We start from the raw sequence: 21964 nt of genomic DNA, 5'->3' as shown, positions 1-21964 counted from the left end.
AGAGAGAAAAAAAAAAAAAAAAAGGAAAAGCAGAACAAAAGGCATGTCCCTTTTCTGGTGCCATTTGAATCTAGATTGTTCTGGTTTTGCATGTTTCTTGCTCTAGGAAAGCTTTCCTTGTTTCATTTAAATTGGACATCACCTGGTGTTGCAGGTATTAATTTACTTTTTTCCCTCCATTGTTATATTTTGGATTACTGATTAGACTAGTGATTATTTTCTTTCACTGGGTAAAGTTTAAAGACTAAACATGATACTACAGACAATCAAAATAGGAATGAATTTCACAGTTTTGAGAAACAAAAACTTCTTCCTGCTCAGTCCCTTCTCCTCCCTCCTATATAGTCTGTTTTGCAAATTCTGACTTAAAAATCTCAAAGATGAGAGAATTACAAAAACAGAATCACAGAATCTCTAGGTTGGAAGAGACCTCAAGATCATCGAGTCCAACCTCTGACCTAACACTAACAGTCCCCACTAAACCATATCCCTAAGTTCTACATCTAAACGTCTTTTGAAGACTTCCAGGGATGGTGACTCAACCACCTCCCTGGGCAGCCTGTTCCAATGTCTAACAACCCTTTCAGTAAAGAAATTCTTCCTAACATCTAACCTAAAACTCCCCTGGCGCAACTTTAGCCCATTCCCCCTCGTCCTGTCACCAGGCACATGGGAGAACAGGCCAACCCCCATCTCGCTAGAGCCTCCTTTAATATACTTATACAGAGTGATAAGGTCAAAAAGCCAAGGAAAAACATAAATAGCAAGCTTAATTTTAAAACCCACTTGACTGAATTTCGTAACTTAAAGGTGGAACTATGCAAGCACTTTGACTCAAACAGATTTGATTTTAAACAATATCTGATCAATCTTGGCATAATGTTAATCCCACAGAGTCTGATGACAAATATTTAGAAAGTCTGAATTTTGACTGAAGGTTGCTAAAGAATCAGTAGAAATGGACAGAAAACTGTCTGCAACAAGAAATGTCAGTTATTATGCTTGCATGACCTCCAGTGCACTGCAACACAAGAGAGTCTCAATTCTGTTGGCACTGTTACCATACAAATAAAAATATTAGGAATAAAAGATCCTCAGGTTGCAAGGTTGAAACATCTGTTTCCATGCCACCTCTATTTCTCCATCTCTGCATGAGATATTGGTTGAGAAGATGAAGTCCTTTTATACCCCGAGAAGAGCAGACCACCTACAGATGCAGAGAGAGTCTTTTTGACTGTGTTCATGTTATGTTGATTCTAAATGACGAAGCAATCTCATTGATGAATTCTATGGTTATTATACAACACGAACAATTTTTTTTTCAGATGCCTGAAAAATAAAATGAAATTATAGCTTCTTCCATCCCCCCTCCCTCCCCTTTATATATTAATAACTGGATACATAAGGAAAAAATGGTTTTCTGATTTAGAGATTTAGATACTTTTTTTTTTTTTTAATTTTTCCAAGCAGGGTTTCTGTTCTCAAGCAGATGATATTCTTGCTTTCAGTAGCCCAGGGAAGAAACAATAGGAATTATTTTTACCACCGGTGAAGGGTGAAGGTAAATGAATGTGCTTTGAACACACAACGAGATAAGCATGTATAAGTCTCTGCAGAAATTCAAAGTATTAATAATTCTGGAGTTATCCTCCTCTCAGATTTTCCTTTGGCTTCTCTCCTGCCTTGTTATCATTCTTAAATTATGCACTTACTTTGCCTGAGATACACAGATGCACTTTAATTGCTACCATTTAGCAAGGCACTTCGTTCCTTATCCTTCGTCTCTTGCAGTGATGTTTGGGAAGCTCTCAAAAGAGTTAAACATTTTCTTTCTACTACCTGTTCCCTATCATTTGTAAAGATTTGATGGTGAAATGGTGCTGTCACTTGAGCAGTATAGCATTGCCTTCTCATTAGATTATTGATGGTTTTCTGGGGAATTGAGACATAAACACAGCATCAAGGATGAGCTTTTATTGTTGTCACAGAACCTGCCCTGAAGTAAAATCATCTATTTCCCAGCTGGCTTTCAGCTCCACTTGCATATAATTTCTTACCTGCTATTAAAATTTTGAGTTGTATTCCTGTTTCACTCAATTATATTTGTATTTTGCTATTGCTTCTGTTTTAGCTTTTTGGGCCAGGGAAGTACAACAAAAGCAACACATTCATTTCAACTGACAGGACTTAAGGGTTCCAGAAAACCGAGTGTTTCTCTGGCCATCAAGGTGTCCTGTGTCCTTGTTTTCAGAGCTGCCTGTATGTTATTTTCAAACATGCTATTTTGAAGTGTTGGATATTTCACTATAGAAATAAAAGAATGAAAACCACTTTTCAGAATACAATTCATGTGAATTTATAAACAATGCATTGCAATTATGGCAGACTATTTTAAGTGGAATAATAGAGCTCGATTTCACTCCGTTTATGTGCAATACCACATAAAGTGAGTAAAGGCAGTGGTGTGAAACTGGTGGAGAAGATCAAACAATGGGAGCAGATACACTGACATCATTAACTCATGGAATTATATTGCATTTATTCAGTTAATCCACCTCATTGAAGGCAATGAAGAATTGGTCCTCATGGTATTTTTAAGGTGTTTAGCCAAATCTAGCCAAAAATGATCCTAAATTTCCCTGTGCTCATAGTAACATTTACAGCAGAATTCAGCACCATGCCATTCTACATGTGCTAATTTGTTTGGGGACTTTTATATTTTGATCAAAATTTCATTTTTTAATGTTGTTCTTAGGTCTGTGTCCCCCTCTACGAGTAGTCTTTTCCAGCATAAACCCTTCAGAGAGCAGCAGGCTTTGGCTGTGCTATAGCATTACCTGGAGTCGCTACCAGATTGACTAGATCAACAAGATCAACCATCTAGGTATTATGTGGATCTTTCAGGCCATTTTCTGAACTCTCAACTCTGAATTATTATTATTTTTTATTTCCAGTGGAATTTTATAGGTAACGAAATCTGTACTTGCAATCCCACATGACTAAAACAGTGAAAGTGCCATGACCTGCTGAAAGAGAAGGGGTACCTTTCTGCCTGTATAAGCCCACTGAGGCAAATCTATCTGTTTTTGTTTAAAATAGAAGTTTTTGATTATAGACTCTGTGCCTTTGATGTTACCTTTGCTTGGTATTTTCAAAGCTATGGCACTATACAGCAGCCAACATTATAGGTATCATGAATCTGTTCATGCTTTCATATGTGAGCAGAGTATTTTTTTTTTTTTTTGACACATTCGAGTACTGAAAGCTGAGTTCAGCTTAAGGTTGACTTTTTTTTTTTTTTTCATTTCTTTTGAAACAGTGCTGATCCAAGAGACATTTTAACACAGTTTCAGTTAGTACCCTTCACTTTTGAGAGGCTAATTTCACACAGACATGACTGGATAGTAACAAAAAGTATTCACATTCCCATGACTGCTTAGTGACACAGGTGAGTGACTGGCTGTTTTAAACAGCACCCATGTTAGCAGCCCTTTGTCTGCAAAGTTAAGCAAGGGCCAAGTTTAAAAATGCTGGCCAAAACCTGTATGTTCAGTATTGCCTTGTACCTCCAGAAAGGCTACACTGCAAATGAAAAGGCCACAATTTCAGTGAAATTACAGGAGAAGGCATGCTTGGGCCAAATGAAAATCTGTTGTGTTGGCAGTGAGTCATGCTCTGAGCAGCTGGAGTGTGGGTCCTGGCTTGGAGGAGGTGCTGGATGCTCTATGAGACCCAGCAGTGACTCAGCACAGCCAAACGCCAGAAGCTTCAAGCAGCAGAACCTCGAGTGGCTGGCTCCAGCCTGCAGAGCACAGGGGAGTCATCCCCACGTGCTGTCACAAGTGTTTTCTACTGCGTAGGAATCATTCACAGATGTCCCAAATGCACCAAAGCTGACAATATAAATGGCATGACAGGTACCAACATGTTCTCTCCTCACCTCCATCATCTATTAGATGCCTCTCTTCCTCCTGACATGTCAGGTTTTTACTCTCTCTATTCCTGTTTGTACCATATGTCTTGCATCCACCTCTTTTGTCTTCACTGCATTTAATTCTTCCATTTCTCCTCTTCATGCTTTACATTCTGCCTTTCTAAGATTTTTCTTTTGGGGGGTACTGATCATTGCTCTTCCCTGCATCTCTTAAAAACCTATTTTGTTCAGCCCTGAACAGCTTAAAAGATTAGCTTTTGTTCCACCTGTCTGACAACCCAATGGGCTTGCAGTTTTCTAAGGCTTAAACTTGAGGAAATTTCAGCTAGGACTAAATGAATTTATTTCTGCATGTTTTGCATACCTACTTCTTCATAGACCTAATAAATAAATAAATTCATTCAGAGTTCTTTCATTGGTTTCATTTACTATAATCCTTAGGAGTGTGAGAGGGTCCTGGATCCTCACCTTTTCCCTCTTCCACTCAGTCTTCCTCTGGCTCTTCTCACAGACGGACAGCTGGGAAATAAGCCAGTGGAAGCTGAGATCAGAGTGATTCGCAGCCTCCTTGAATGGTCATTTCATAACTACAGACCTTTAGGTCTTTTCTCTTTCCTTGAGCATGGGTAATTAGACAGCTGCCTTTACACACTTTCTATCTGTCTACAGCTGAGTCATGGGAGCAGAAGAGGAAGCAAATGCAGTCCATTTGACAGATTGTTGTGGTTGTGCATGCAACCACAAAATACCCTGAAATGCAACATGTCTCTAGTTAAATCAGAGATGGGAACAGTGACGCCTTACCTCCCAAACCAGGGGGACATTTACAGATGTAGCGGTCCACGCTGTCCACACACGTTCCGCTGCCGCATGGGTTTGACTTGCATTCATTAATATCTTCCTGGCAAAACTCCCCATCAAAACCATTTGGACATAAGCAGAGATATTCGCCAAGGCCTGGAGGGAATTTAATATTGGTAACACACGTTCCACCATTGAGGCAGCTGCAGGGCTTCACTCGAACCTGAGGAAGGCAAAAGGGAATTGTGATAATGATCTTCCAAATAATCACCACTGAGAGGTGTATTGGTACCCTTCAGGAAGGGATGGATTTGCAGTGCAAACACATTTTCTGGTTTTATGGGGACTTATTTCTAACCAATTTCCTTTGTCTGGATAGATGGTCTCATACTCAGCATACTTATTTATTTGGCTGAAAGCATGACATTAAAGGGATTTTTCTTCATCACTTAAGGGCACATTCTAATTTCTTACAAGAAAAAAAAGTCCTATTTGCTATAACAGCAGTTTTTACATGATATCTGAGGGCAGGATTTGTTCCTCATTCTTCAAAGAAGAACTGAAAAAAAAATCTTTTCTCTTTGCCTGCCCACGTACCTTCCTTACTGTTTTACATTACAAATGTCTCTCAGGCAGGAACAGGATTGTGGCATTCTTTAGCCAGTCTCTATTGCAAGGAAGAGAGGTCCAGGTCATGTTATATATTGATGAGAACAGCATTTCAATAGATTTGAACCTTTGCACTATCTCATCTAGTTAAGCACAGATCTAGTTTGAAATGTTTCCCCTTTGCTGTGTGTGTTCGGCAGACTGGTATTTTTGATGACAGTGGTTTGAATGAGTAAAAATTGGAATCTTTAGGAAAAAATCCTTTTCTTCACAAAACTGCTCTTGTGGCAAGAGTCTGCATCCCACTTTATTAGCTCATCCTATCATGGGATTAATGCTAGGCTACACAATAAAGACAAAGCAATGCACAAGCCCTGCCAAGAAACTTAAAGTGTGGAGTAATGACATAAGAGCAAGACACCCTCTAAAAATATCATTGAGAGTGAGTTATAATCTCCCTTTTATAGCTAAAACTTGGTCTTTTATGTTATATGCCTTTTTTTTTTTTTTTTGTTCTTCTGCAATCCAAATGCAGAATGTGAATTTTAAAGCAGATTAATGAACCATTAACAGGCTCTGCAAGAGAGTTCTTTCAAACAGCAATCAATAGCACTCTCTCTTGTTCATTGTATATGTAGTTTCTATGTTCTCAGATATATTTATTCCATTAATTGATCATTATTGCTATGCTGGATAATATACCCTTATGAGGAAATAGCTGAAGTCTGAGTTTTTAAGACAGTAACAAATTATTAGCTATAATGACAATTGCACCAAAGTGATGACATGATAAACAAGTTTGTTTTGTTTTCCTTTTAAAGCATTCATTTCCTTACCTCAATAGAGTATCTGCTCTGTGCATTGCATTCATCCGACACTGTGAATTCAAAGGTCTGCCTGTCTTCTGAATCCACTTTCCAGATAAGAAGGCCAGCAGGAGAGAGCCTGGCATCCTGCGGCCCAGCCTCTAGGATGAATAGCACAGCTGACCCTTCCAGATCCACTGCTATTAACTGGTAAACAAAATTCTCACCAATAAATGTCAGCAGCTGGCTGGAGGGGGCCTGGAACACAGGAGGCAGGTTGTCTAAACAGCAAAAAATGAAACCACGATTACATAAATTCCTGTTTCTCCCATGTGAAGATTCAGACTGTGGGTCTTCTTAGGGGTGCTCTCAGTCACGAGGGCGGAGAAAGCATCCTGAGACTGATGGAGGAAACAATGTGGATGTTAGAGGCAGCAAATGGCTTTGCCAAATAGTATACTTTTTTACTTCTTTCTCACATCCCATACTGAACTTTGATTACTTTTGATGTCTATCTGATACATGGGAGGAGATTGGACAAGACTTTTATAACCTCCCACTGATCCAACTCCCTCAGTTCTTACTAAAACAATTTTATCTCTAATACATGTATATATTATTTATTCTATCTATCTATTTATCTATCTATCAACCTACCTAAATATAAGCAAACTAATTCTCAAAATGATGAATGAAAAATAGGGTGTACAACTTCGGGAGGATGGGGCAGGGGTGAGGAAGTTGTGTAACTCTTCTGTTGAGTAGATTCTTTCTACTGACTTTACACATGAGTGGTAATTAAGCCTGAGCAATGTGATTGAATTCAGTTGGACATTTCTGGAATAAAGATCTTCTCGGTGCTGGGAGAGACACATCAGTGATACTGAAATTCTCTATCCCTAGAGACAGTAGTGCATATCATGTCATCATTGGCATTGTTATTTTTAGTGATGTTTACGTTCAGTCTTTCCTTAATGAAGATAAAAGCCTAATTATACTGGGCTATTTTAAAGTAAAAGACAAATGCTGCCTGAAGATATGTCCAATATAAATATGTAAGGAAGACAAGGTAGAGAAAAGTATTATATTTTAATATTGGAAACCAAGGAAAAGGAAGATCAGATGAATACCCTGAGGTGACAGCAGCACTGTGCAGGGCTGGGAATTTTGTCTCAGTGTCCTAAACCTCCTGAGTCTCAAGCCATCTTTTCTTTCTAACCAGCAGTACAAATTGATGTATATTGATATTTAAAGGAATCTTCTCACAATGCAGCTTGTGCATAGTTGTTTTTAACTTAGAGAACATCTCTAATACTGAGGATTAATTTCAAGTCACACTCTAAAACTATGAGCTATACGTGTGTTCTCATAACGACAGCATGTGTCTTTGCATAATGCTTGTGGGAAGTCATCATCAGGGATTCTTTGTGTGTGCATATCCTTTTATCAAGTTCTGCTTTCTGTAGCATGTCTCACATTATGCAATTATTTAAATGCCTCTGCACTCACTGCTGCTGTGCTATCAGAGCTTTCTAAACTGCTTGGCCAGCAGATTGTCCTGGCAAAACTGTTGAAAGCTTCCATCCATTAATTTAACTTTTACTTCAGAAACACTCAAACCATGGAGCCCATAAAAGTTGTGCCCAAAGTAATGACTGAAATATTGATGCTGGTATGCATTTAGAGATAAACACAAAGGTGTTAACTGGATGGAGGGTTACAAGATGTTGTAGACCATGAAATAAGATAATATCAGATATTCTGAAGGCAGTCTGTTAACAAGAGTGTTTTTAATTCCACAGAGGCCTCCTTGCTATCCAGTGAACATATATACACTCCTAGTTATTGCAGTGCTTTTTAAAATGTACTCATATATTTGAAAACAAGTTTGAGAAGTACCTTCTCAATATTTTTAGACTTTTAAATTATTGAAAAGTGAACCAAGATCTGTTTCAGATTTCATATATCACTCCTAGTTTTATAAATTCCAACATAAATGATTTTTTTTCCTTTTAAGCCATTTCCTAAATTTTAATATTAAAATGTCTTAGTACCAGTAATGAGAATTTTATATGACAGTCATAATCTGCTTACCCCTGAAGACAGAATAGCTGTGGCCAATACAGTGGAAGGACAGAATGGAGGCACAAGATTTGTGTGTCATAGTTAACGCCTCTCATTAAACTAAATTGTATCTTTTGAGGAAAAAAGGCTTTCTTTCAGGCACACAAGATTTTCTTCAGGCCTGGCTTACCATTAGGCATTCTAACTACTCTTTCAAGTAACATGTAATGGGATTCTTCATTGGACAACACTTGAGATGGATCTCCCTATGCCTTTTATTGACAGGAAATTATAGAAACCAGATTTTTTTAGGACATAAACAAGAGCTCTGTGTTTCTAAATAGAGAAATTTCAAAGTGGCTAGTCTGGAACAGAAATTCCAAGGGCTCATGAATAGCTCCTTCCCTTCCAATTGTGTTCCTGCTTCTAAGCTTGGTTTTGGACAACTTATTGTTGTCTTGTATTGCTGGAACATGTTGAATCCTTCTCAAGTGCCTTTCTATCACCTCTGAGAAGGGAGTACCAACTCACTTCTCTCCCTGGTTATTGAGCTGTGGACTCTGGCCACCGTGTTGCACTTTGTTGTTTCTGCTGCCATGCCTTGCACTCTGTAGAAGCCTCTGTCCATGAACATCCCCAGTTTCTCCCCAAGGAAAAGATCAATCTTTTTCTTTCCAGAAGAAATAGAGGAAGGAATTCCTTCAGTCACTTCAGGAATATAAAACTGTGAACAAGCAAATCAAACATGTCCTCTCATTTACATACCTCTCTGTAATTGCTTCTCCTTACTGAACCTAAAATTACAGAGAAACTCTAGAAGCAACACATGAATCTACACAAAAGTGTTATTATAATCTTTATATCGAGCAGATGTAGATATGTAAGTGTGAAGATGCACCAAGAGACCAACGTTTCTAGAATTATGGATTATCTGCAAAGCAAACATTAAGCAGTGGTGGTTTTTTACACTGGAGATGCAGTCATGAAAAAGCTGTGATTAAATCCTTAGCATTCAGGAGGTGCTTCAAAAGGCAGCCTTCTCCATGATCCCTGCCATGAAGGGCTGAAGAACGAGCCATTAGGTTTCGTGGCAGTGTAGGCAATGAGTGGCTGTTCCCTACCACTTAGACTCCCTGCCAGGCCAAGGTCTTTTGTGTGGCATATCATAGCATTTGGCTCAGGGAAAGATACCAAAAATATACATTAGTGTTTTAAAAACAGTGTTTTCCTCAAATTGTTCCCTTAAAGATTTGTACCTGTGAGATGATCACAGGGATTTTTAGGGTCAATCACTTTTAGCTGACAGACTTGGGCCCTGCATTGGGCATGTCAAAATTTCTTTTTTTTTTTTTTTTTTTTTCAGGTGTTACATTGGTTTTATTAATTACTAATTTATCAGGTTTCACCCAGAACAAGATAAGTGTCCAGATGCCTAGTGCACACAGAGGATTTCTTCCTGCTGCTGATCAGCCTGGACTTCCTGTGCACCCAGTTATTCCCACCACATAAAGTCCTATTCAGGATAGGCCCATGTTAGCTAAATGAACTGTGCATTTCATAGACAGTATTAAATTCCCAGCTAAGCGCTTCTAAATCTTAAAAAAAATGGTCTTACTTTCATTAATAGACCAGGTGAACTTAGAAATATCAGGTTCACAGAGAAGACAAGGACTGGTAGGGCTTGACTCTCCTTCACCATAGCAAAGTCCATCTATATTACAAGTATTTTCCTGCCAAAAAAGGAAATAAAAATGGGTGGGAGGTGGAGGCAAGGAAAAAAGAAGTAAGAAAGAGTAAGAAAGATAAAAAAAATTAGCAGTTTAAGTTAATATTTTCTGGAGATAAGCAGGAGCTTGCTTATCTTTTGAAGGAATAAATTATCAATTTAAATGCTAGTACTTTCTACTGACACGAAGAAAACAAGACATGGAGGTTTTCCAGTTTCCATGTGAGATCCTTGTAGCTGTAAATCCTTTATCTTAGGCAGCATGTGATGCTGCTTGCCATAGATGAACGCGAGTGATTTTTATTTTTATTTTTATTTATTTATTTATTTTTCATTTTATCAGTATGTACTGTATGTGATCATTATTCCTAGCTGTGACTACTAACATGATGACTATTTGATAACACTCAGAAGAGAGTTGCATGAGATCAACAAAAAATACTTGAAAAAAATTTGAAATTTTGGAATCCTTTTCTGGTATATGAATTATTTCTGGAGGTTCTTCATAAAAATATGGAAAAGCAATGATGTAAAAACAAAATAAAGATCTTTATTAGAGTTTCAGCTTCTGCAAGATGATTGTAAAGAAATGGCTGAACACAGCGACGGGGCCAAAGTTGGCAGAATGCCGTGGCTATAGCAGGAGGGAAAAGCTACCAGTGCCCAAAGATATTTTTCCTTTTCCCTCCCTTGAATACACATTGCTCTGAAAAGAAATCCCATGACCATAAGGGGGTTTGCACAGCCCCTTAGAAAGATCAGATTGCTTGGCTTTCTCTAGCACTGGTAGGTAAAAGAAGTAAACTCAAAGCAGCAGAAATCTACCTGTCTGTGCTGTAATCAAGCATCTGACTTCAGAGTGTACATATTCATGGGCTCCTGGCCTTCCACCTGCCTGGCACAGCACATGGTCCCACCAGCCCCAAAAGATGGGGCTGAGACTGGTGTGTGCCCTGTTACTGGCCTTGTGTTTGCTATTTACTGCTTTTCTTCTTTCTCAACTTGTATTTTAAAATAATAGTTACGAATAATGAGTAAGTTAAAAAAAAAAAAAAAAAAAAAAGCTCATAATTGCCCCAACATGACAAATCTCCAACATTAAAATTTGGGTGTTAATTAGATTTTATTACATTGTTGTTTTCAAAGGCTTGAAGTTCAGATGAAAAAGCTGCTTTTTCTGATGTGATAATGTGTTAGAGAATGGGCTCCATAAAAGTGGAACACAAAATGTGAAATGGCCTGACATAAACTGTCCCCTAATTGAAACACCTTTTCTGAAAGCAATTTAGGTATTACAAAGTAATGTTGTAATAGGGGTAATTAGAATGTGGTTTGATGCAATTGGAAGCCTAGTTCAAATAGTCCCTTGAAGCATCGTAGGATAGAAATTATTATAATAGAAAGAGAACACCAGCATATTTAAAAATGTATATACTTCTGAATTCCTAAAATGTAAGAATGAGGAAAGCCCTTGAAAAAAAAACAAACAAACAACACAAAACAAAACAAAAACAACAACAAAAAACAACAAATCAGCAAACCACCTAGCTTTAATTGAAATGGTTCTGACATAATTATTTTAATCTGAAATTTAAGTGACTTTGCCCTCATTGGGGCATATTCAATAGTTTCTATTCACTGATTTATTTGAAAAATGTGAACTTTCATTTTATTTTGGTAACTGGTTCTTTATTGCAATCAGTGCAACTTTGAAAACTGTATTTTCCCATTAGCGTTAATGAGAACAGTGAGGCAAATGGGTTAAGATATACCTGATTAATCTTCATTTTATAGGAATGAAGACTGGTGGTCTCCTATTCATTTGTGCTTGCCTCAGGGTAGTAGGAAAGCAGGATTAGCACACTTAAATATTCCTTACCCAACACCCTCCCAAAGTATCTTTTAAAGTCCCTCTGAAAAACAGAAAAGGTGTCTCATGCAGTCCTCTAAAAATAAGAGCAAGAAGGTTCTTTTCTAAGGGACGGGAGATGCTACACTAATAATAATCAGAGGGATGTAGCATTCTCCAGGCAGTTCCTAGCATTCTGGCAGTTTAAAACGTAGCACTAGGTTTTTGATTACGATTTTAAAACTGTCAAAGCACTATATGTTTGTACTTAGCGGTATTTAATGTAAGCAAGAATGTTTTATGTTCTCTCACGGGTGTTTTCACACAACAAAAACCGTGTAACATGTATCATAGTATACCTCTTGCAACAGCAGAAAATGGGTATAGAAATGATATACGTTACAGTTACAGTACCCCTGCCAAGCAGCATGGGAGAGGTAAAAGAACTTCCTAGGAGAGGCACTTCAACAGTGAAGGCAAGCTGCCTGGCAGGGGAGACTGCACAGTTATTTACTTCCATTAAAAATTATAGCAAAAAAGTATGTGTGTTGTCAGCCATGCTCTTTGGTAAGAACCATCCTGAGAAAGGCCCACCATAAAGCATTCTCTATCAGGTATTCATACCATACATTTCTAATATATATATATATATATATATATATATATATATATATATATACGTGTGGTTTAAAGAAAACACACATGGACAAGAGGTTGTGAAAGACAGAAAAGTATCAGACTGTGCAACTGACCTGTGAAATAGATTTTCCTCTTCTAAAACAGTTATTACACACAGTACATCAAAAGGAGGGAGAGGGCCAGGGAGGAGATGAATGATCCATATTAAACCTTTATGCTCTTTAAATTACCTTTAATTTACAAAGTCCGGTTGGATGGGATTCACAGGCCTGGCAGACTGTGTCATACAGGGTCAGCACTCTGGAATTACTGTACTGGAAGCCATCATTAGTGATCTAAATGATACAAAAATCATCCTTATAAGTAATAATGTTCCATATGGAGACTGTCTGCTCATTTTGGAGCATATACTGTTGCACCCTGGAACTGGATGCCTGCCAGCAAGATAAATTAAAGCACTTGTGAGTTGCTCTACTGTAAGCGAACAAATTGCTTAATGTTCCAAAATGGAAACTATTCATTAATAACCAAAAGATATTTTGGCTCTGCTGGCATTCAACCTTTCTGATTGCTGTGGTTTTTGTTTGTTTGTTTGTTTTTCTTTTTCTTTTTCTTTTTTTTTTTTCTGAGCACTTTTTTTTTTTTCAATACCTTTATGGAGACTGCATATGTACTAAAGTACAACAAGGATGCCTTTCAAGGAGTTGTGAAATAAAATTAAGATATTTGGCTGAAATTTTGGACCATTTTCTTACTATATGGTAAATTAGTAAGTAATCTTGAGGAAAACAAAACAAACCAAAGGAATACGTATTCTTTAGGTGGCTCTATATTAACCTCTAAAAAGTGCTAGGGTGGTTAATACCAGACAGCAACAGTCCTATTTCCATAGGAAGGTACGTTAGAAGGACATTCCTGTACATGTGGGTAGCTTAGAAAGCCTTAATGTAGAATGGCAGTTTTCATATGACTGCATAAAAAAGAGTGATGCGAGTTTACATTTTAATTTAATTTTTTCCACGATAAAAATGAAAAGATGCCAGACTAATGTGGAGAGCTAACTTTTGACAAACCGTTGTAATACCTCTTGAGACACGTGAATATTAAAGAGTACTTGAATGCGAAAATGCTTGTGTAAGCCTTGCAGAAAACACTGATAAACACCAGCAGGAAAGCAAAGCCCTCTCTGTCAGGTATTTTACAGTTTTTACTTCTTGCACCTCAGCCAAGCACTGACCATCCTGCTCGTGTGCATTCCCCAGGCAGAGAAGGGCTGCTGTTTCCCACTGTGCAGACACTACAAGCCTCTTTGCACTTCTGCTTGTTTTGATTTTCATGACATTTGTGAGAAATGAATATCTTTGTGACCTCTGTCTCCCTCAGTGACTCAAAGCAGGCAGAGCAGAGGAACCGCAGCCACAGGGGAGAAAGCGGATACAGAGCACTTCAGAAGCTCACTCAGACCAAAGGGCTGGTTGGCACAGCCTGAGCTCCACATCCCCTCATCAGTAACAGGGCCAAGAGTACAAAGTTGATCGGTTAACAAATTATTTCGGTTTGCAATGTATGTTAAATCGAACAAAGATGACTGGAGGTGCAGAGAATAAAAAATTACTTTAATAAATTCCATAAAAAGCATCAATGATTATAAATTCACTAAGGATAATCTGCATGCTCATGGAACATAACACAGTTGATACTCCCACAATGTCACACATGATTGTTCTCAGCTCAAAATGCACTGCTAGCTAAGAGCATTTGTTTCTGCAGAATGCAGTACAAGTAGGTAAACCGACAGTATTCATAGATACTCAGAGTATGAAATTCTGGAAGAGAGACAACTACTTTGGGCTAACTTAAATTAAAATAAAATTAATTGGTATAGCTTAAGGAAGAAAATAAAATTCTTTTCTTAGCGTCATACTCAGTCAAGCTGTGTCATACTCACACTAGAGTATGGTGTGTTATACTAAACGTAAACCCCCTTCCTGAAGAAGTAAAGAACTTATTCTCCAGAGGGAAATGAGGAACTAAAAAACAGGCAACCCCAAAGACCTGCTCTTCACAAACCAGCAGTGATCATTGGCAGCAGGACTTCCATTAAGAATATATTATTCTTAATGCAGTTTACATTTCATTTCATCCTTTAACCAAAGCATCTAGTCTTGTCTCAGTACTAATGTAGTAATAATGGGTGAAATGGATAGACAGGGAAAATATAAAGAGCTCTAAAATTGCACTAATTCCTCTGTCTGAAGTGACCATTGTGAATGAAATGTAACTCTTTCCTATTGGTTTTATTTTATCTACAGATTATTATGAACTTCCATCTTGGTGTCTTTTTGGAATTGGGTTCTTTTATAGTTATTTCAATTGCTTTTCCATTAGTCACCTTAGTGACGTGAAACAAATGCTCCAAAAGCACTGATGAGACCTAAGCTGGGCAAACCTCCATTCAGATTCAGTTGGCCCTTAAAAGCCAGAGACTCGCTGAGAGCTGTGCCTTGGCTGTTTTTATGTCTGTGTCATCTGGAAGGGAAGAGCCTCTACTTCTGGACAAGTGCATTTCATTCATCGTAGCTATTTGTGCCCCTCATCATTGAAATAAAATTTGACCCTCATGAATGTTTTATAAATGAAAAATGAAAGCTGTGAGACTTGCTGAATTCAAATTCAGTTCCTGCCTCACTGACTTCCAAGCAAATATTTTCGCTACTTTTGACATATACAGACAATGATAACAAATTGAAGATAAACCAGAGACCTGCTTCCCAAATTAGATAAGTGCCTGCCAAGCTCTGCCACCTCTTCACCCAGACATCTGCGTGGACAACCTAAGTCATCTGCTGTCCAAGTAGATGGAGCTTGTACTTTGATATCTAAATGAACTATCCCAAACACCCTGCTGAAGCCTGTGTACTTTATTAACATGCAGCAGCATGTCATGGAAGGAAAGAGCAAAATCTGAAACAAGAATACAGGAACAGATAACAGGAAAAGGCCCTGAGAAGAGCTCAGGAGGCACCCACTTCCCCAGCCTTGGTAATGAAAAAAGCTTAAGTGAAACCTTGCTGATTCCCCTAAAATTTGATTTCAGGGCAGGTGAGATTCTGAAAGTGTTGGGCACTGATGTTTCCAGAAAGAACTGTTTTGGGGTTTTGGAAAAGCTTGCATCTCCATTTTAAAAGGTATATATTAATATAACCATGAAGATCAATGTTGAAGTCTTACCAGGAATTTTCTGGAGTGCAAAATTTTGAGTACTCGTGGAAATCATTTCAAATCATTTTTTATCTTGAAAAGTTCCATCATTTTGTTCTCTGTGCTGCCACATAGGGCTCACTGCCTTTGAAACCGAGCTTTGAGCTCTGCCTTCGCAATTTATTCAGCAAAAAGATCCACAGGAGAGCCGGGATTAGCATGCCAGTGGCTGGATCGGGCTGAGGCAATTTAATTGTGTGCTCACTGCTTAGCCATGAAGCTGTTTTGTTTTTTTTGGTTTTGTTTTGTTTTTTTCCCTGCAAGATTCAGAGGAAAGGGAAAGGGCAGCAGGCTCACAGGTGTGGAGATTTCCTTGAACTCAAATGCAAAGACATATTTTGGGAGGAAAAAAATCGAAAAATGACACAGACCTTCTCATGGATGGAAGGCAGCAATTGAAAGCAAACTGAATCATGATATGTCTGAGGTGCATGGCAGCTAACCTGATTATGCTGCAGGAATGGCCCCATGCCCATGCAAACATGTAAGCAGTCCTTCTGGGCTACATCCCAGTCCTTCCATCACATTTCATTTCACAACTGGGAGAGTTCAGCATCCACTGTGAGAAATTTAGGAATCCTAAGCTCAAGAACTGCCCTCGGAGTCTGAATGGCACCTTCTCCTGAAGGTGCAGGATCTGCCCCGGCTGATGGTCAGACTCTGTTCATCCAGAAATTTTACACACATCTCTTAATCACAGATCCCCACATTTTAAAAATAACTTACTGGATAGAAAATATGTTCTAGCAAACATCTTTCCCTTGCCCTTAACTCCATGGCCACATGTGTCCCCAGTCTGATCCACATTAGAGACAGCTATAAGGCACAGGACAGGCAGTGACAACACAGTGAAGAGACTGTTTCACGTGTTTCATTTTTACATGTGGCAATTTTCAAACCACATCTGCAGTCTTTCTACAATTGCAACATATTTTTTCTCAGCTATGGTGCATTTAAATGAGCTCAGTCTTAGCAAAGCAACCAGTCTGCAGAAAATAACCAGCCAGACTGAGCGCAAGACCAAGGTTAGCATGCACAAGGTCAACAAGACACTGGTTTCCTGTAAATGTTTATAATTTAAGTAACACCTTGGGAACAAAAGGGGCTAAAACTACAGCAGAGCTGATCCAGCGTGTGTGGGTACTGGTGGCTGCAATTCAAGTCCATGGCTGTCCCATCCCTGCTCACTCCTGTGCTGTGCAAGTGTCTGCCTTGAAACCTGGGGGTCAGAACTGCCTTGCATTTGCTTCCTAATCACGAGTTTGAGCTTGGGTTTCCAGAAATGAAATACTAATGATTAACAATTGATTAGTACAACTGCTTCAATCTCAGGTGATTACGTGGAGAAGTGATTGCAATTTGCACTTTTGGATTGCTTACGAAGACACCTGTTTTTAACTCCCATTGTTTTGGTTGTGTCATGACGTTCCCCCTGCCCCCCTCAATACTAATGTGAGAATTTCTACAGGCGTCTTTGGTTCTGAAGGGATGCAAATTGCACTTTGCATTTTAATTTACCAAGACAACTGATTTCCTTCTTCTAAATCATTTCTTAGAAACATGTGAAATTCCTACTTTCACTTGCCATCTTGCGAACGGCTCGTCACCGGCCACAAAGTGCACAGCCTCTGTCTCTGTGATGTTCAGGAGAGGAATTTGGCAGTCAACAGCCTCAGAGCTGAGAAAATCTGCTCGTGTTGTTTCTTGCTCTCTTGATATCCATTCGCCATTGAGATGCTACAGTAAAACAGAAGGAGAGTGCAGAAACTGAAGGCTCATATAAAGCAATTCCAGTTGTCAACATATGTCTATATTTCTAATTATTAATATAAGGAATTTACAGATGGTTTATTAAAAGAAGTGATGTTCCTGTAACCACAGTAAAAAGCAAGCCATGCTCCTCTATGCATGCAAGTGGCCTGTTGATTTAGGAAGGACTGCAGCTTGTGTTTTGGATGAGCAGCTGGGACGAGACAGGTGAATGTCCTGGAGCAGCACTGTCTTTGCTCCTAGGGCTCTGCAGCCAGCTTGTGCACCTTCTGGCTCCTTCAGGTAATGTCTGCCACTTAGCAAGGTTGGCCACATAAAGCATCACTGCTTGTTTAGAGCCTACACAGTCATAAGTGGGCAAGGTAGGCAAATCTCAGCTGTGTCTTGTTAGTAATGAATGGCAATCTGGCTGAATGTCTTTTATGAGGTGGATTTATGAGATGAATCCAACATCTTATGTCTGTGTGTGTGGATACTCCAAATAATTCGGTCCAAGAATTGCCTGTGTGTAGTTGTTTATAACAAAATTATAGTATGAACAGAAGAGATGGGTTTAGTAGTTATTAGAACTTCTGACTTGGTATTGAACTATGAATAAGAAAATTCACTTAGGAACCTCTAACTGTATTGAGGAAGCCTTGTATTTAACCGCAACACTTAGCATTCAGATGAGTTTAGGGAAACAACCAAGCATACCCATTGCAGATGCACAAAATGAGAAATAATATTGTGATTTCAAGCTTCACTGGACTACAGTGCAGCTGAACCAAACAAGAGTTAAACAAAACCCCACGGAGCAAATTGACAGGAAGACACAGCTTTGAATTTCCGAGGAATCAGTCCTGGAAAGGGCAGAACTGCTTCATCTCCCCCCAGCTCATGGCAAACACATTGGCGATGGGATCTCCAGGTATTCACACCCTGCTGCGGCAGTGACTGGCACTCAGCACCATTCAGGGTTTAATATAAACATGTCAAAGTCTGACCATAGCACCAGTAATTGATGAGTCCATGGGAAGATGCTTACAATTAGCCTGGTAACCTCACAGTGCAGGTTGGGGGAATCTGTGAAGCCAAAGCCAAATACCCGGGTCCTGGTGCAGTCCAAGGTACGGATGTCGCAGAGGCCCCCATTCTCCAAGCCCGTGATTTCCAAAGCTTGCTCTGAAAAGGGGAGATAGATATAATGCTTTAGAGACTAACACATGCTATTCCCTTCTGGTTTATCAGAGATGGCATGGTTGTCACTGTTCCTGGGTTTGTTTCAATTCTTTTTGTTGGGTTGTTCTCCTGCAAATTTCTCTTGGGAAGAGGAACAGCAGTTGTCAAACTGGAAAGCAGCAAACCTCCATTAAGCAATTGCACCGTGCACCCAGTACTGCAAGCTGGGCATTATACAGCTTGTGGGATAAATTACAAAGCTGTGGCTTCATGATAAAATGCCTTCAGTGGTAATGCTTTTGCTAACAGGCGAGCTGGAGGAGCGCAGCTGGGAGGACAGGGTGTCATGACATAGGTTGGAAGAACATGAAGGTGGGCAGTGGAAGTGTCTGAAGACGGCCGTGCCACCAGACTCCTCATAAAGTGGAAGAGCTGTGTAAAAGACATTCCTTTTTTCAAAAGCTGTGGATGTAATAAAATTAATGGTCCTCAAAGGAATGCTTGCTTTGAGGGTTAAGTCTTTAATGTGTGACACTCAGCTCTGTGCAGTGTCAGCACAAGGATTGTGCACCACCTAAGTTTCACTTAGATCCTATTTTTGAGGCTTTAAGTAGGCCTTAAGTGATGTACAGCCTGCGCTGTCCCCCTTACAAGGCTGAATCTCACCCATTACTGTTTTTAAAATGTTTTATTTTAAAATGTTTTATGATTCTCAGGTAAATTTTCATTTCTGTTCTGTTGTGCTTTGGGTATTCATCATTTAAAATTGCTCATTGCTTTCATGTTGGGGTAATTTTTGCAGAGTCAAAATGTAAGTTAATTGAATGGCAGAATTCACATCTTCAGCAAAAATGTGATTGGGCAGATGTTTGCATCAGCACAGATACTTGGATAGCACAACACTCAGAAGGTCTCTAACATCCTCCAATAGCCAGTCAGGATCATGGTTTCATATTGTCCGTGGTAATGTTTGTAGCTGTAACGGTCAGGAGAAGCCACTATGGTGAAAAATAATGCAAAACAGAACATTTCCTCTTTCTTTCCTGAAAATACTTAATAGCAAGGACATAACCAGGAGCCTTGGGAGGCATGTTATGCATCAGCACTGTGTACTGCAATCTATTTTCTCTACTCCACAATGAGGAGAAGCTGCAAAGTTTTTCCAGTTCCCTGTCCCATCACCACTGCTCTGGAAAAGCAATAGCACCCATCAATTTTTTCTGAGCTTTAGCTTATCTAAACCAGAAGCTCTGTGTCGCCTATTATTTTAATGGTACATTGGCTCAATTCTGATTCAAGGGGCAAAGTGCCCTTAGCTGAGTTGAAAACCTTCCCCAGTACCTCGCTGTTCCTTTAGGGCTCTGCCATTTAAGCTGTAACTAGGATGAATGCTGTTTAAACATTGCCAGATTGCAACCCATAACAACATCGCTGCATGACTCTCATTTTTCCAGAGAAAGGAAGAAAAGCAACATAAATGTGAAAAATAGTAAAAATATTTTTTTCTGTATGTCTGTAATGTTGAATTGCTTTTTTTTTTTTTTTTTTTTGGTTAAAGATTTTACTGCAGCAGTATTAGCAGCACTGTTGAACACTTTGCAATATTTACAAGAAGAGAAATGGTTTACAGCTTACCAGCATTCATCAGTTAGTTGTGGATTCCTGTAATGTACAAAAATATTAGTCAGATGTAGTGAATAGTTTTGATAAATTGCCTTCTTCTGTGGTTAGTGCATAAAAATAATAATAAAAAAAGCTTCATTATGTTTTTCATGAGATTTTAATAGCTCCCCCCACTAGTACTGAGGTAGCTCAGATTGCATTAACATTTTCATTATCATTGCAGATTTTCAAGCTTCCGTGGGTGAAGTAAAATCCCGTAACTTGGGAGCAAGCGAGGTGCAGGAGCAGCTTCCTGCAGCCATTCCTCTTCCAGGGCCATGCTTTCAGGCTGGTTTCTCCTTGATGAGCCCTGCATACTTCCCACAGGGTTTCTTACATCTTTATGTGCATCCTGGCACTACTGTGACACTGCTGTGTTGGGGCTAAGGCAAAATTACCCAACTTCAATGACTTACATTATCAGCACATTTCATATTTTCTTCACTCAAACCGTGCCGTACACACTTGTGTGCAGCATCTTTAAATTGATCTAAATCTGGACGAAATACATTCCCTTATATGCTGTGGGTATCTTCTCTCAAGATTGGCTGTATTGTGGGTCAATCGGGATGAAAACTAGATTTTTATTTTTTTTTTCTGGTGGAAGGGGTGAGAAGTTCATGGAAGAAAAAACATACTGTGTATTTCTGTGGTTTGATAAAGGTGATCTTTTCTTTGAGTGGACTTTTTTCTGTTCCCCCAGCCATCTGTTTCCAGCCATCTTCATCTGCGAGTGCTCTAAAAGGGGTAATAAGCAGCGTGGTGGTGTAGGAGACCACATTTATGCTAATTCTATATTTCTTTATTTCTGATGTGGTGGTGAGAAGCTGGTGGAGTCCCCATGGGGATTTTTACAACGGGTTTGTGCAGAGAGTGCTGGAAAAAGAGGAAGGAGAGGGAGAAAATCTGACGGAAAGGGAAATTTTATGGCTCATTTTAAAACAAATGGATACTAAAGTTCAGACTTCAGACCTTGGTATAGGCAGCACTCCACCTTTAAAAAAATGTTCATTAGTTTTAATCTAAATCTTTTTTGAAAATGAGATAACATTTAATGGATGTAGGGATTTTAAGCATTTATTTTAACATAGTTTTCTGTCTGTCTTTCACTCTTTTATCTGTTTTTGGCATATATGAACCCATTTTATCCACATGTGAAACATCAATGGCATTAACTTTGGAAAACTCTGGCAGTTGGTTGCTGGGTACTCACCCATATATTCCTGCTCTTGCTGGGGGAAACACAGCCAGAGCTCTGCTGCTGCTCCTTGCTTCCAGTGTTAGGGAGGGGAAACTATTAAGCTTATGCATGACATATGCTTGAGGGAAACAGAGGTAGGCATGTGAAAGGAAATATTAGAGAACCTAAAAAAAAAAAAAAAAAAAAAAGTAGAAAAAGAGCTGCAAGTAGTTCAGAAAAAAATGATGAGGAGGAAGACGGAAGCAGAGGAGAGAGCTGGGAGAACTCACAAAGGTGAGAGTAAGGGCAAAAGTGCAGGTGCTCAGAGAAACTGGAGGTCATGGAGACATGGGAACTGATGTGTGATTTCTGTGGTGGGGCAAGCTAAAGAGGTAGGAGACAGATCTGCAGGAAATCAGGTGGTGTACAGAGCAAGTTAGTGCAAAGTATGACCTGTTTGAACATTAATAATTTATCTTTAGAGGTATGAATGCTGAAATAT

General features: G+C 39.1%; 1 protein-coding gene and 1 long non-coding RNA gene across 14 annotated transcripts in view; one reads left to right on the top strand and one right to left on the bottom strand.

Moving 5' to 3' along the window:
* LOC101796734 (von Willebrand factor D and EGF domain-containing protein) overlaps positions 1-21964 on the bottom strand; it is a 179256-nt gene that overhangs the window by 62700 nt on the left and 94592 nt on the right. For all 8 annotated transcript variants that reach the window (XR_011810468.1, XM_072040487.1, XM_072040489.1 and 5 more), the window contains 6 exons: positions 18487-18623; positions 17265-17426; positions 12659-12763; positions 9830-9944; positions 6181-6431; positions 4739-4958 (listed from right to left, as the gene is read on the bottom strand). Coding sequence is in view for 7 of the 8 variants with exons in the window: in XM_072040487.1 (XP_071896588.1) it covers positions 4739-4958; positions 6181-6431; positions 9830-9944; positions 12659-12763; positions 17265-17426; positions 18487-18623 (990 nt within the window). In the remaining variant the exon portion in view is untranslated. The remainder of the gene's footprint in view (positions 1-4738; positions 4959-6180; positions 6432-9829; positions 9945-12658; positions 12764-17264; positions 17427-18486; positions 18624-21964) is intronic.
* Positions 1-21964, top strand: part of LOC113844086 (uncharacterized) — a 197786-nt gene that overhangs the window by 130113 nt on the left and 45709 nt on the right. The window lies entirely within an intron of this gene.

The sequence above is a fragment of the Anas platyrhynchos genome, chromosome 7 (genome assembly GCF_047663525.1).
Source record: "Anas platyrhynchos isolate ZD024472 breed Pekin duck chromosome 7, IASCAAS_PekinDuck_T2T, whole genome shotgun sequence".
Taxonomy (NCBI): domain Eukaryota; kingdom Metazoa; phylum Chordata; class Aves; order Anseriformes; family Anatidae; genus Anas; species Anas platyrhynchos.
This window is presented reverse-complemented; position numbering and strand designations above follow the sequence as displayed.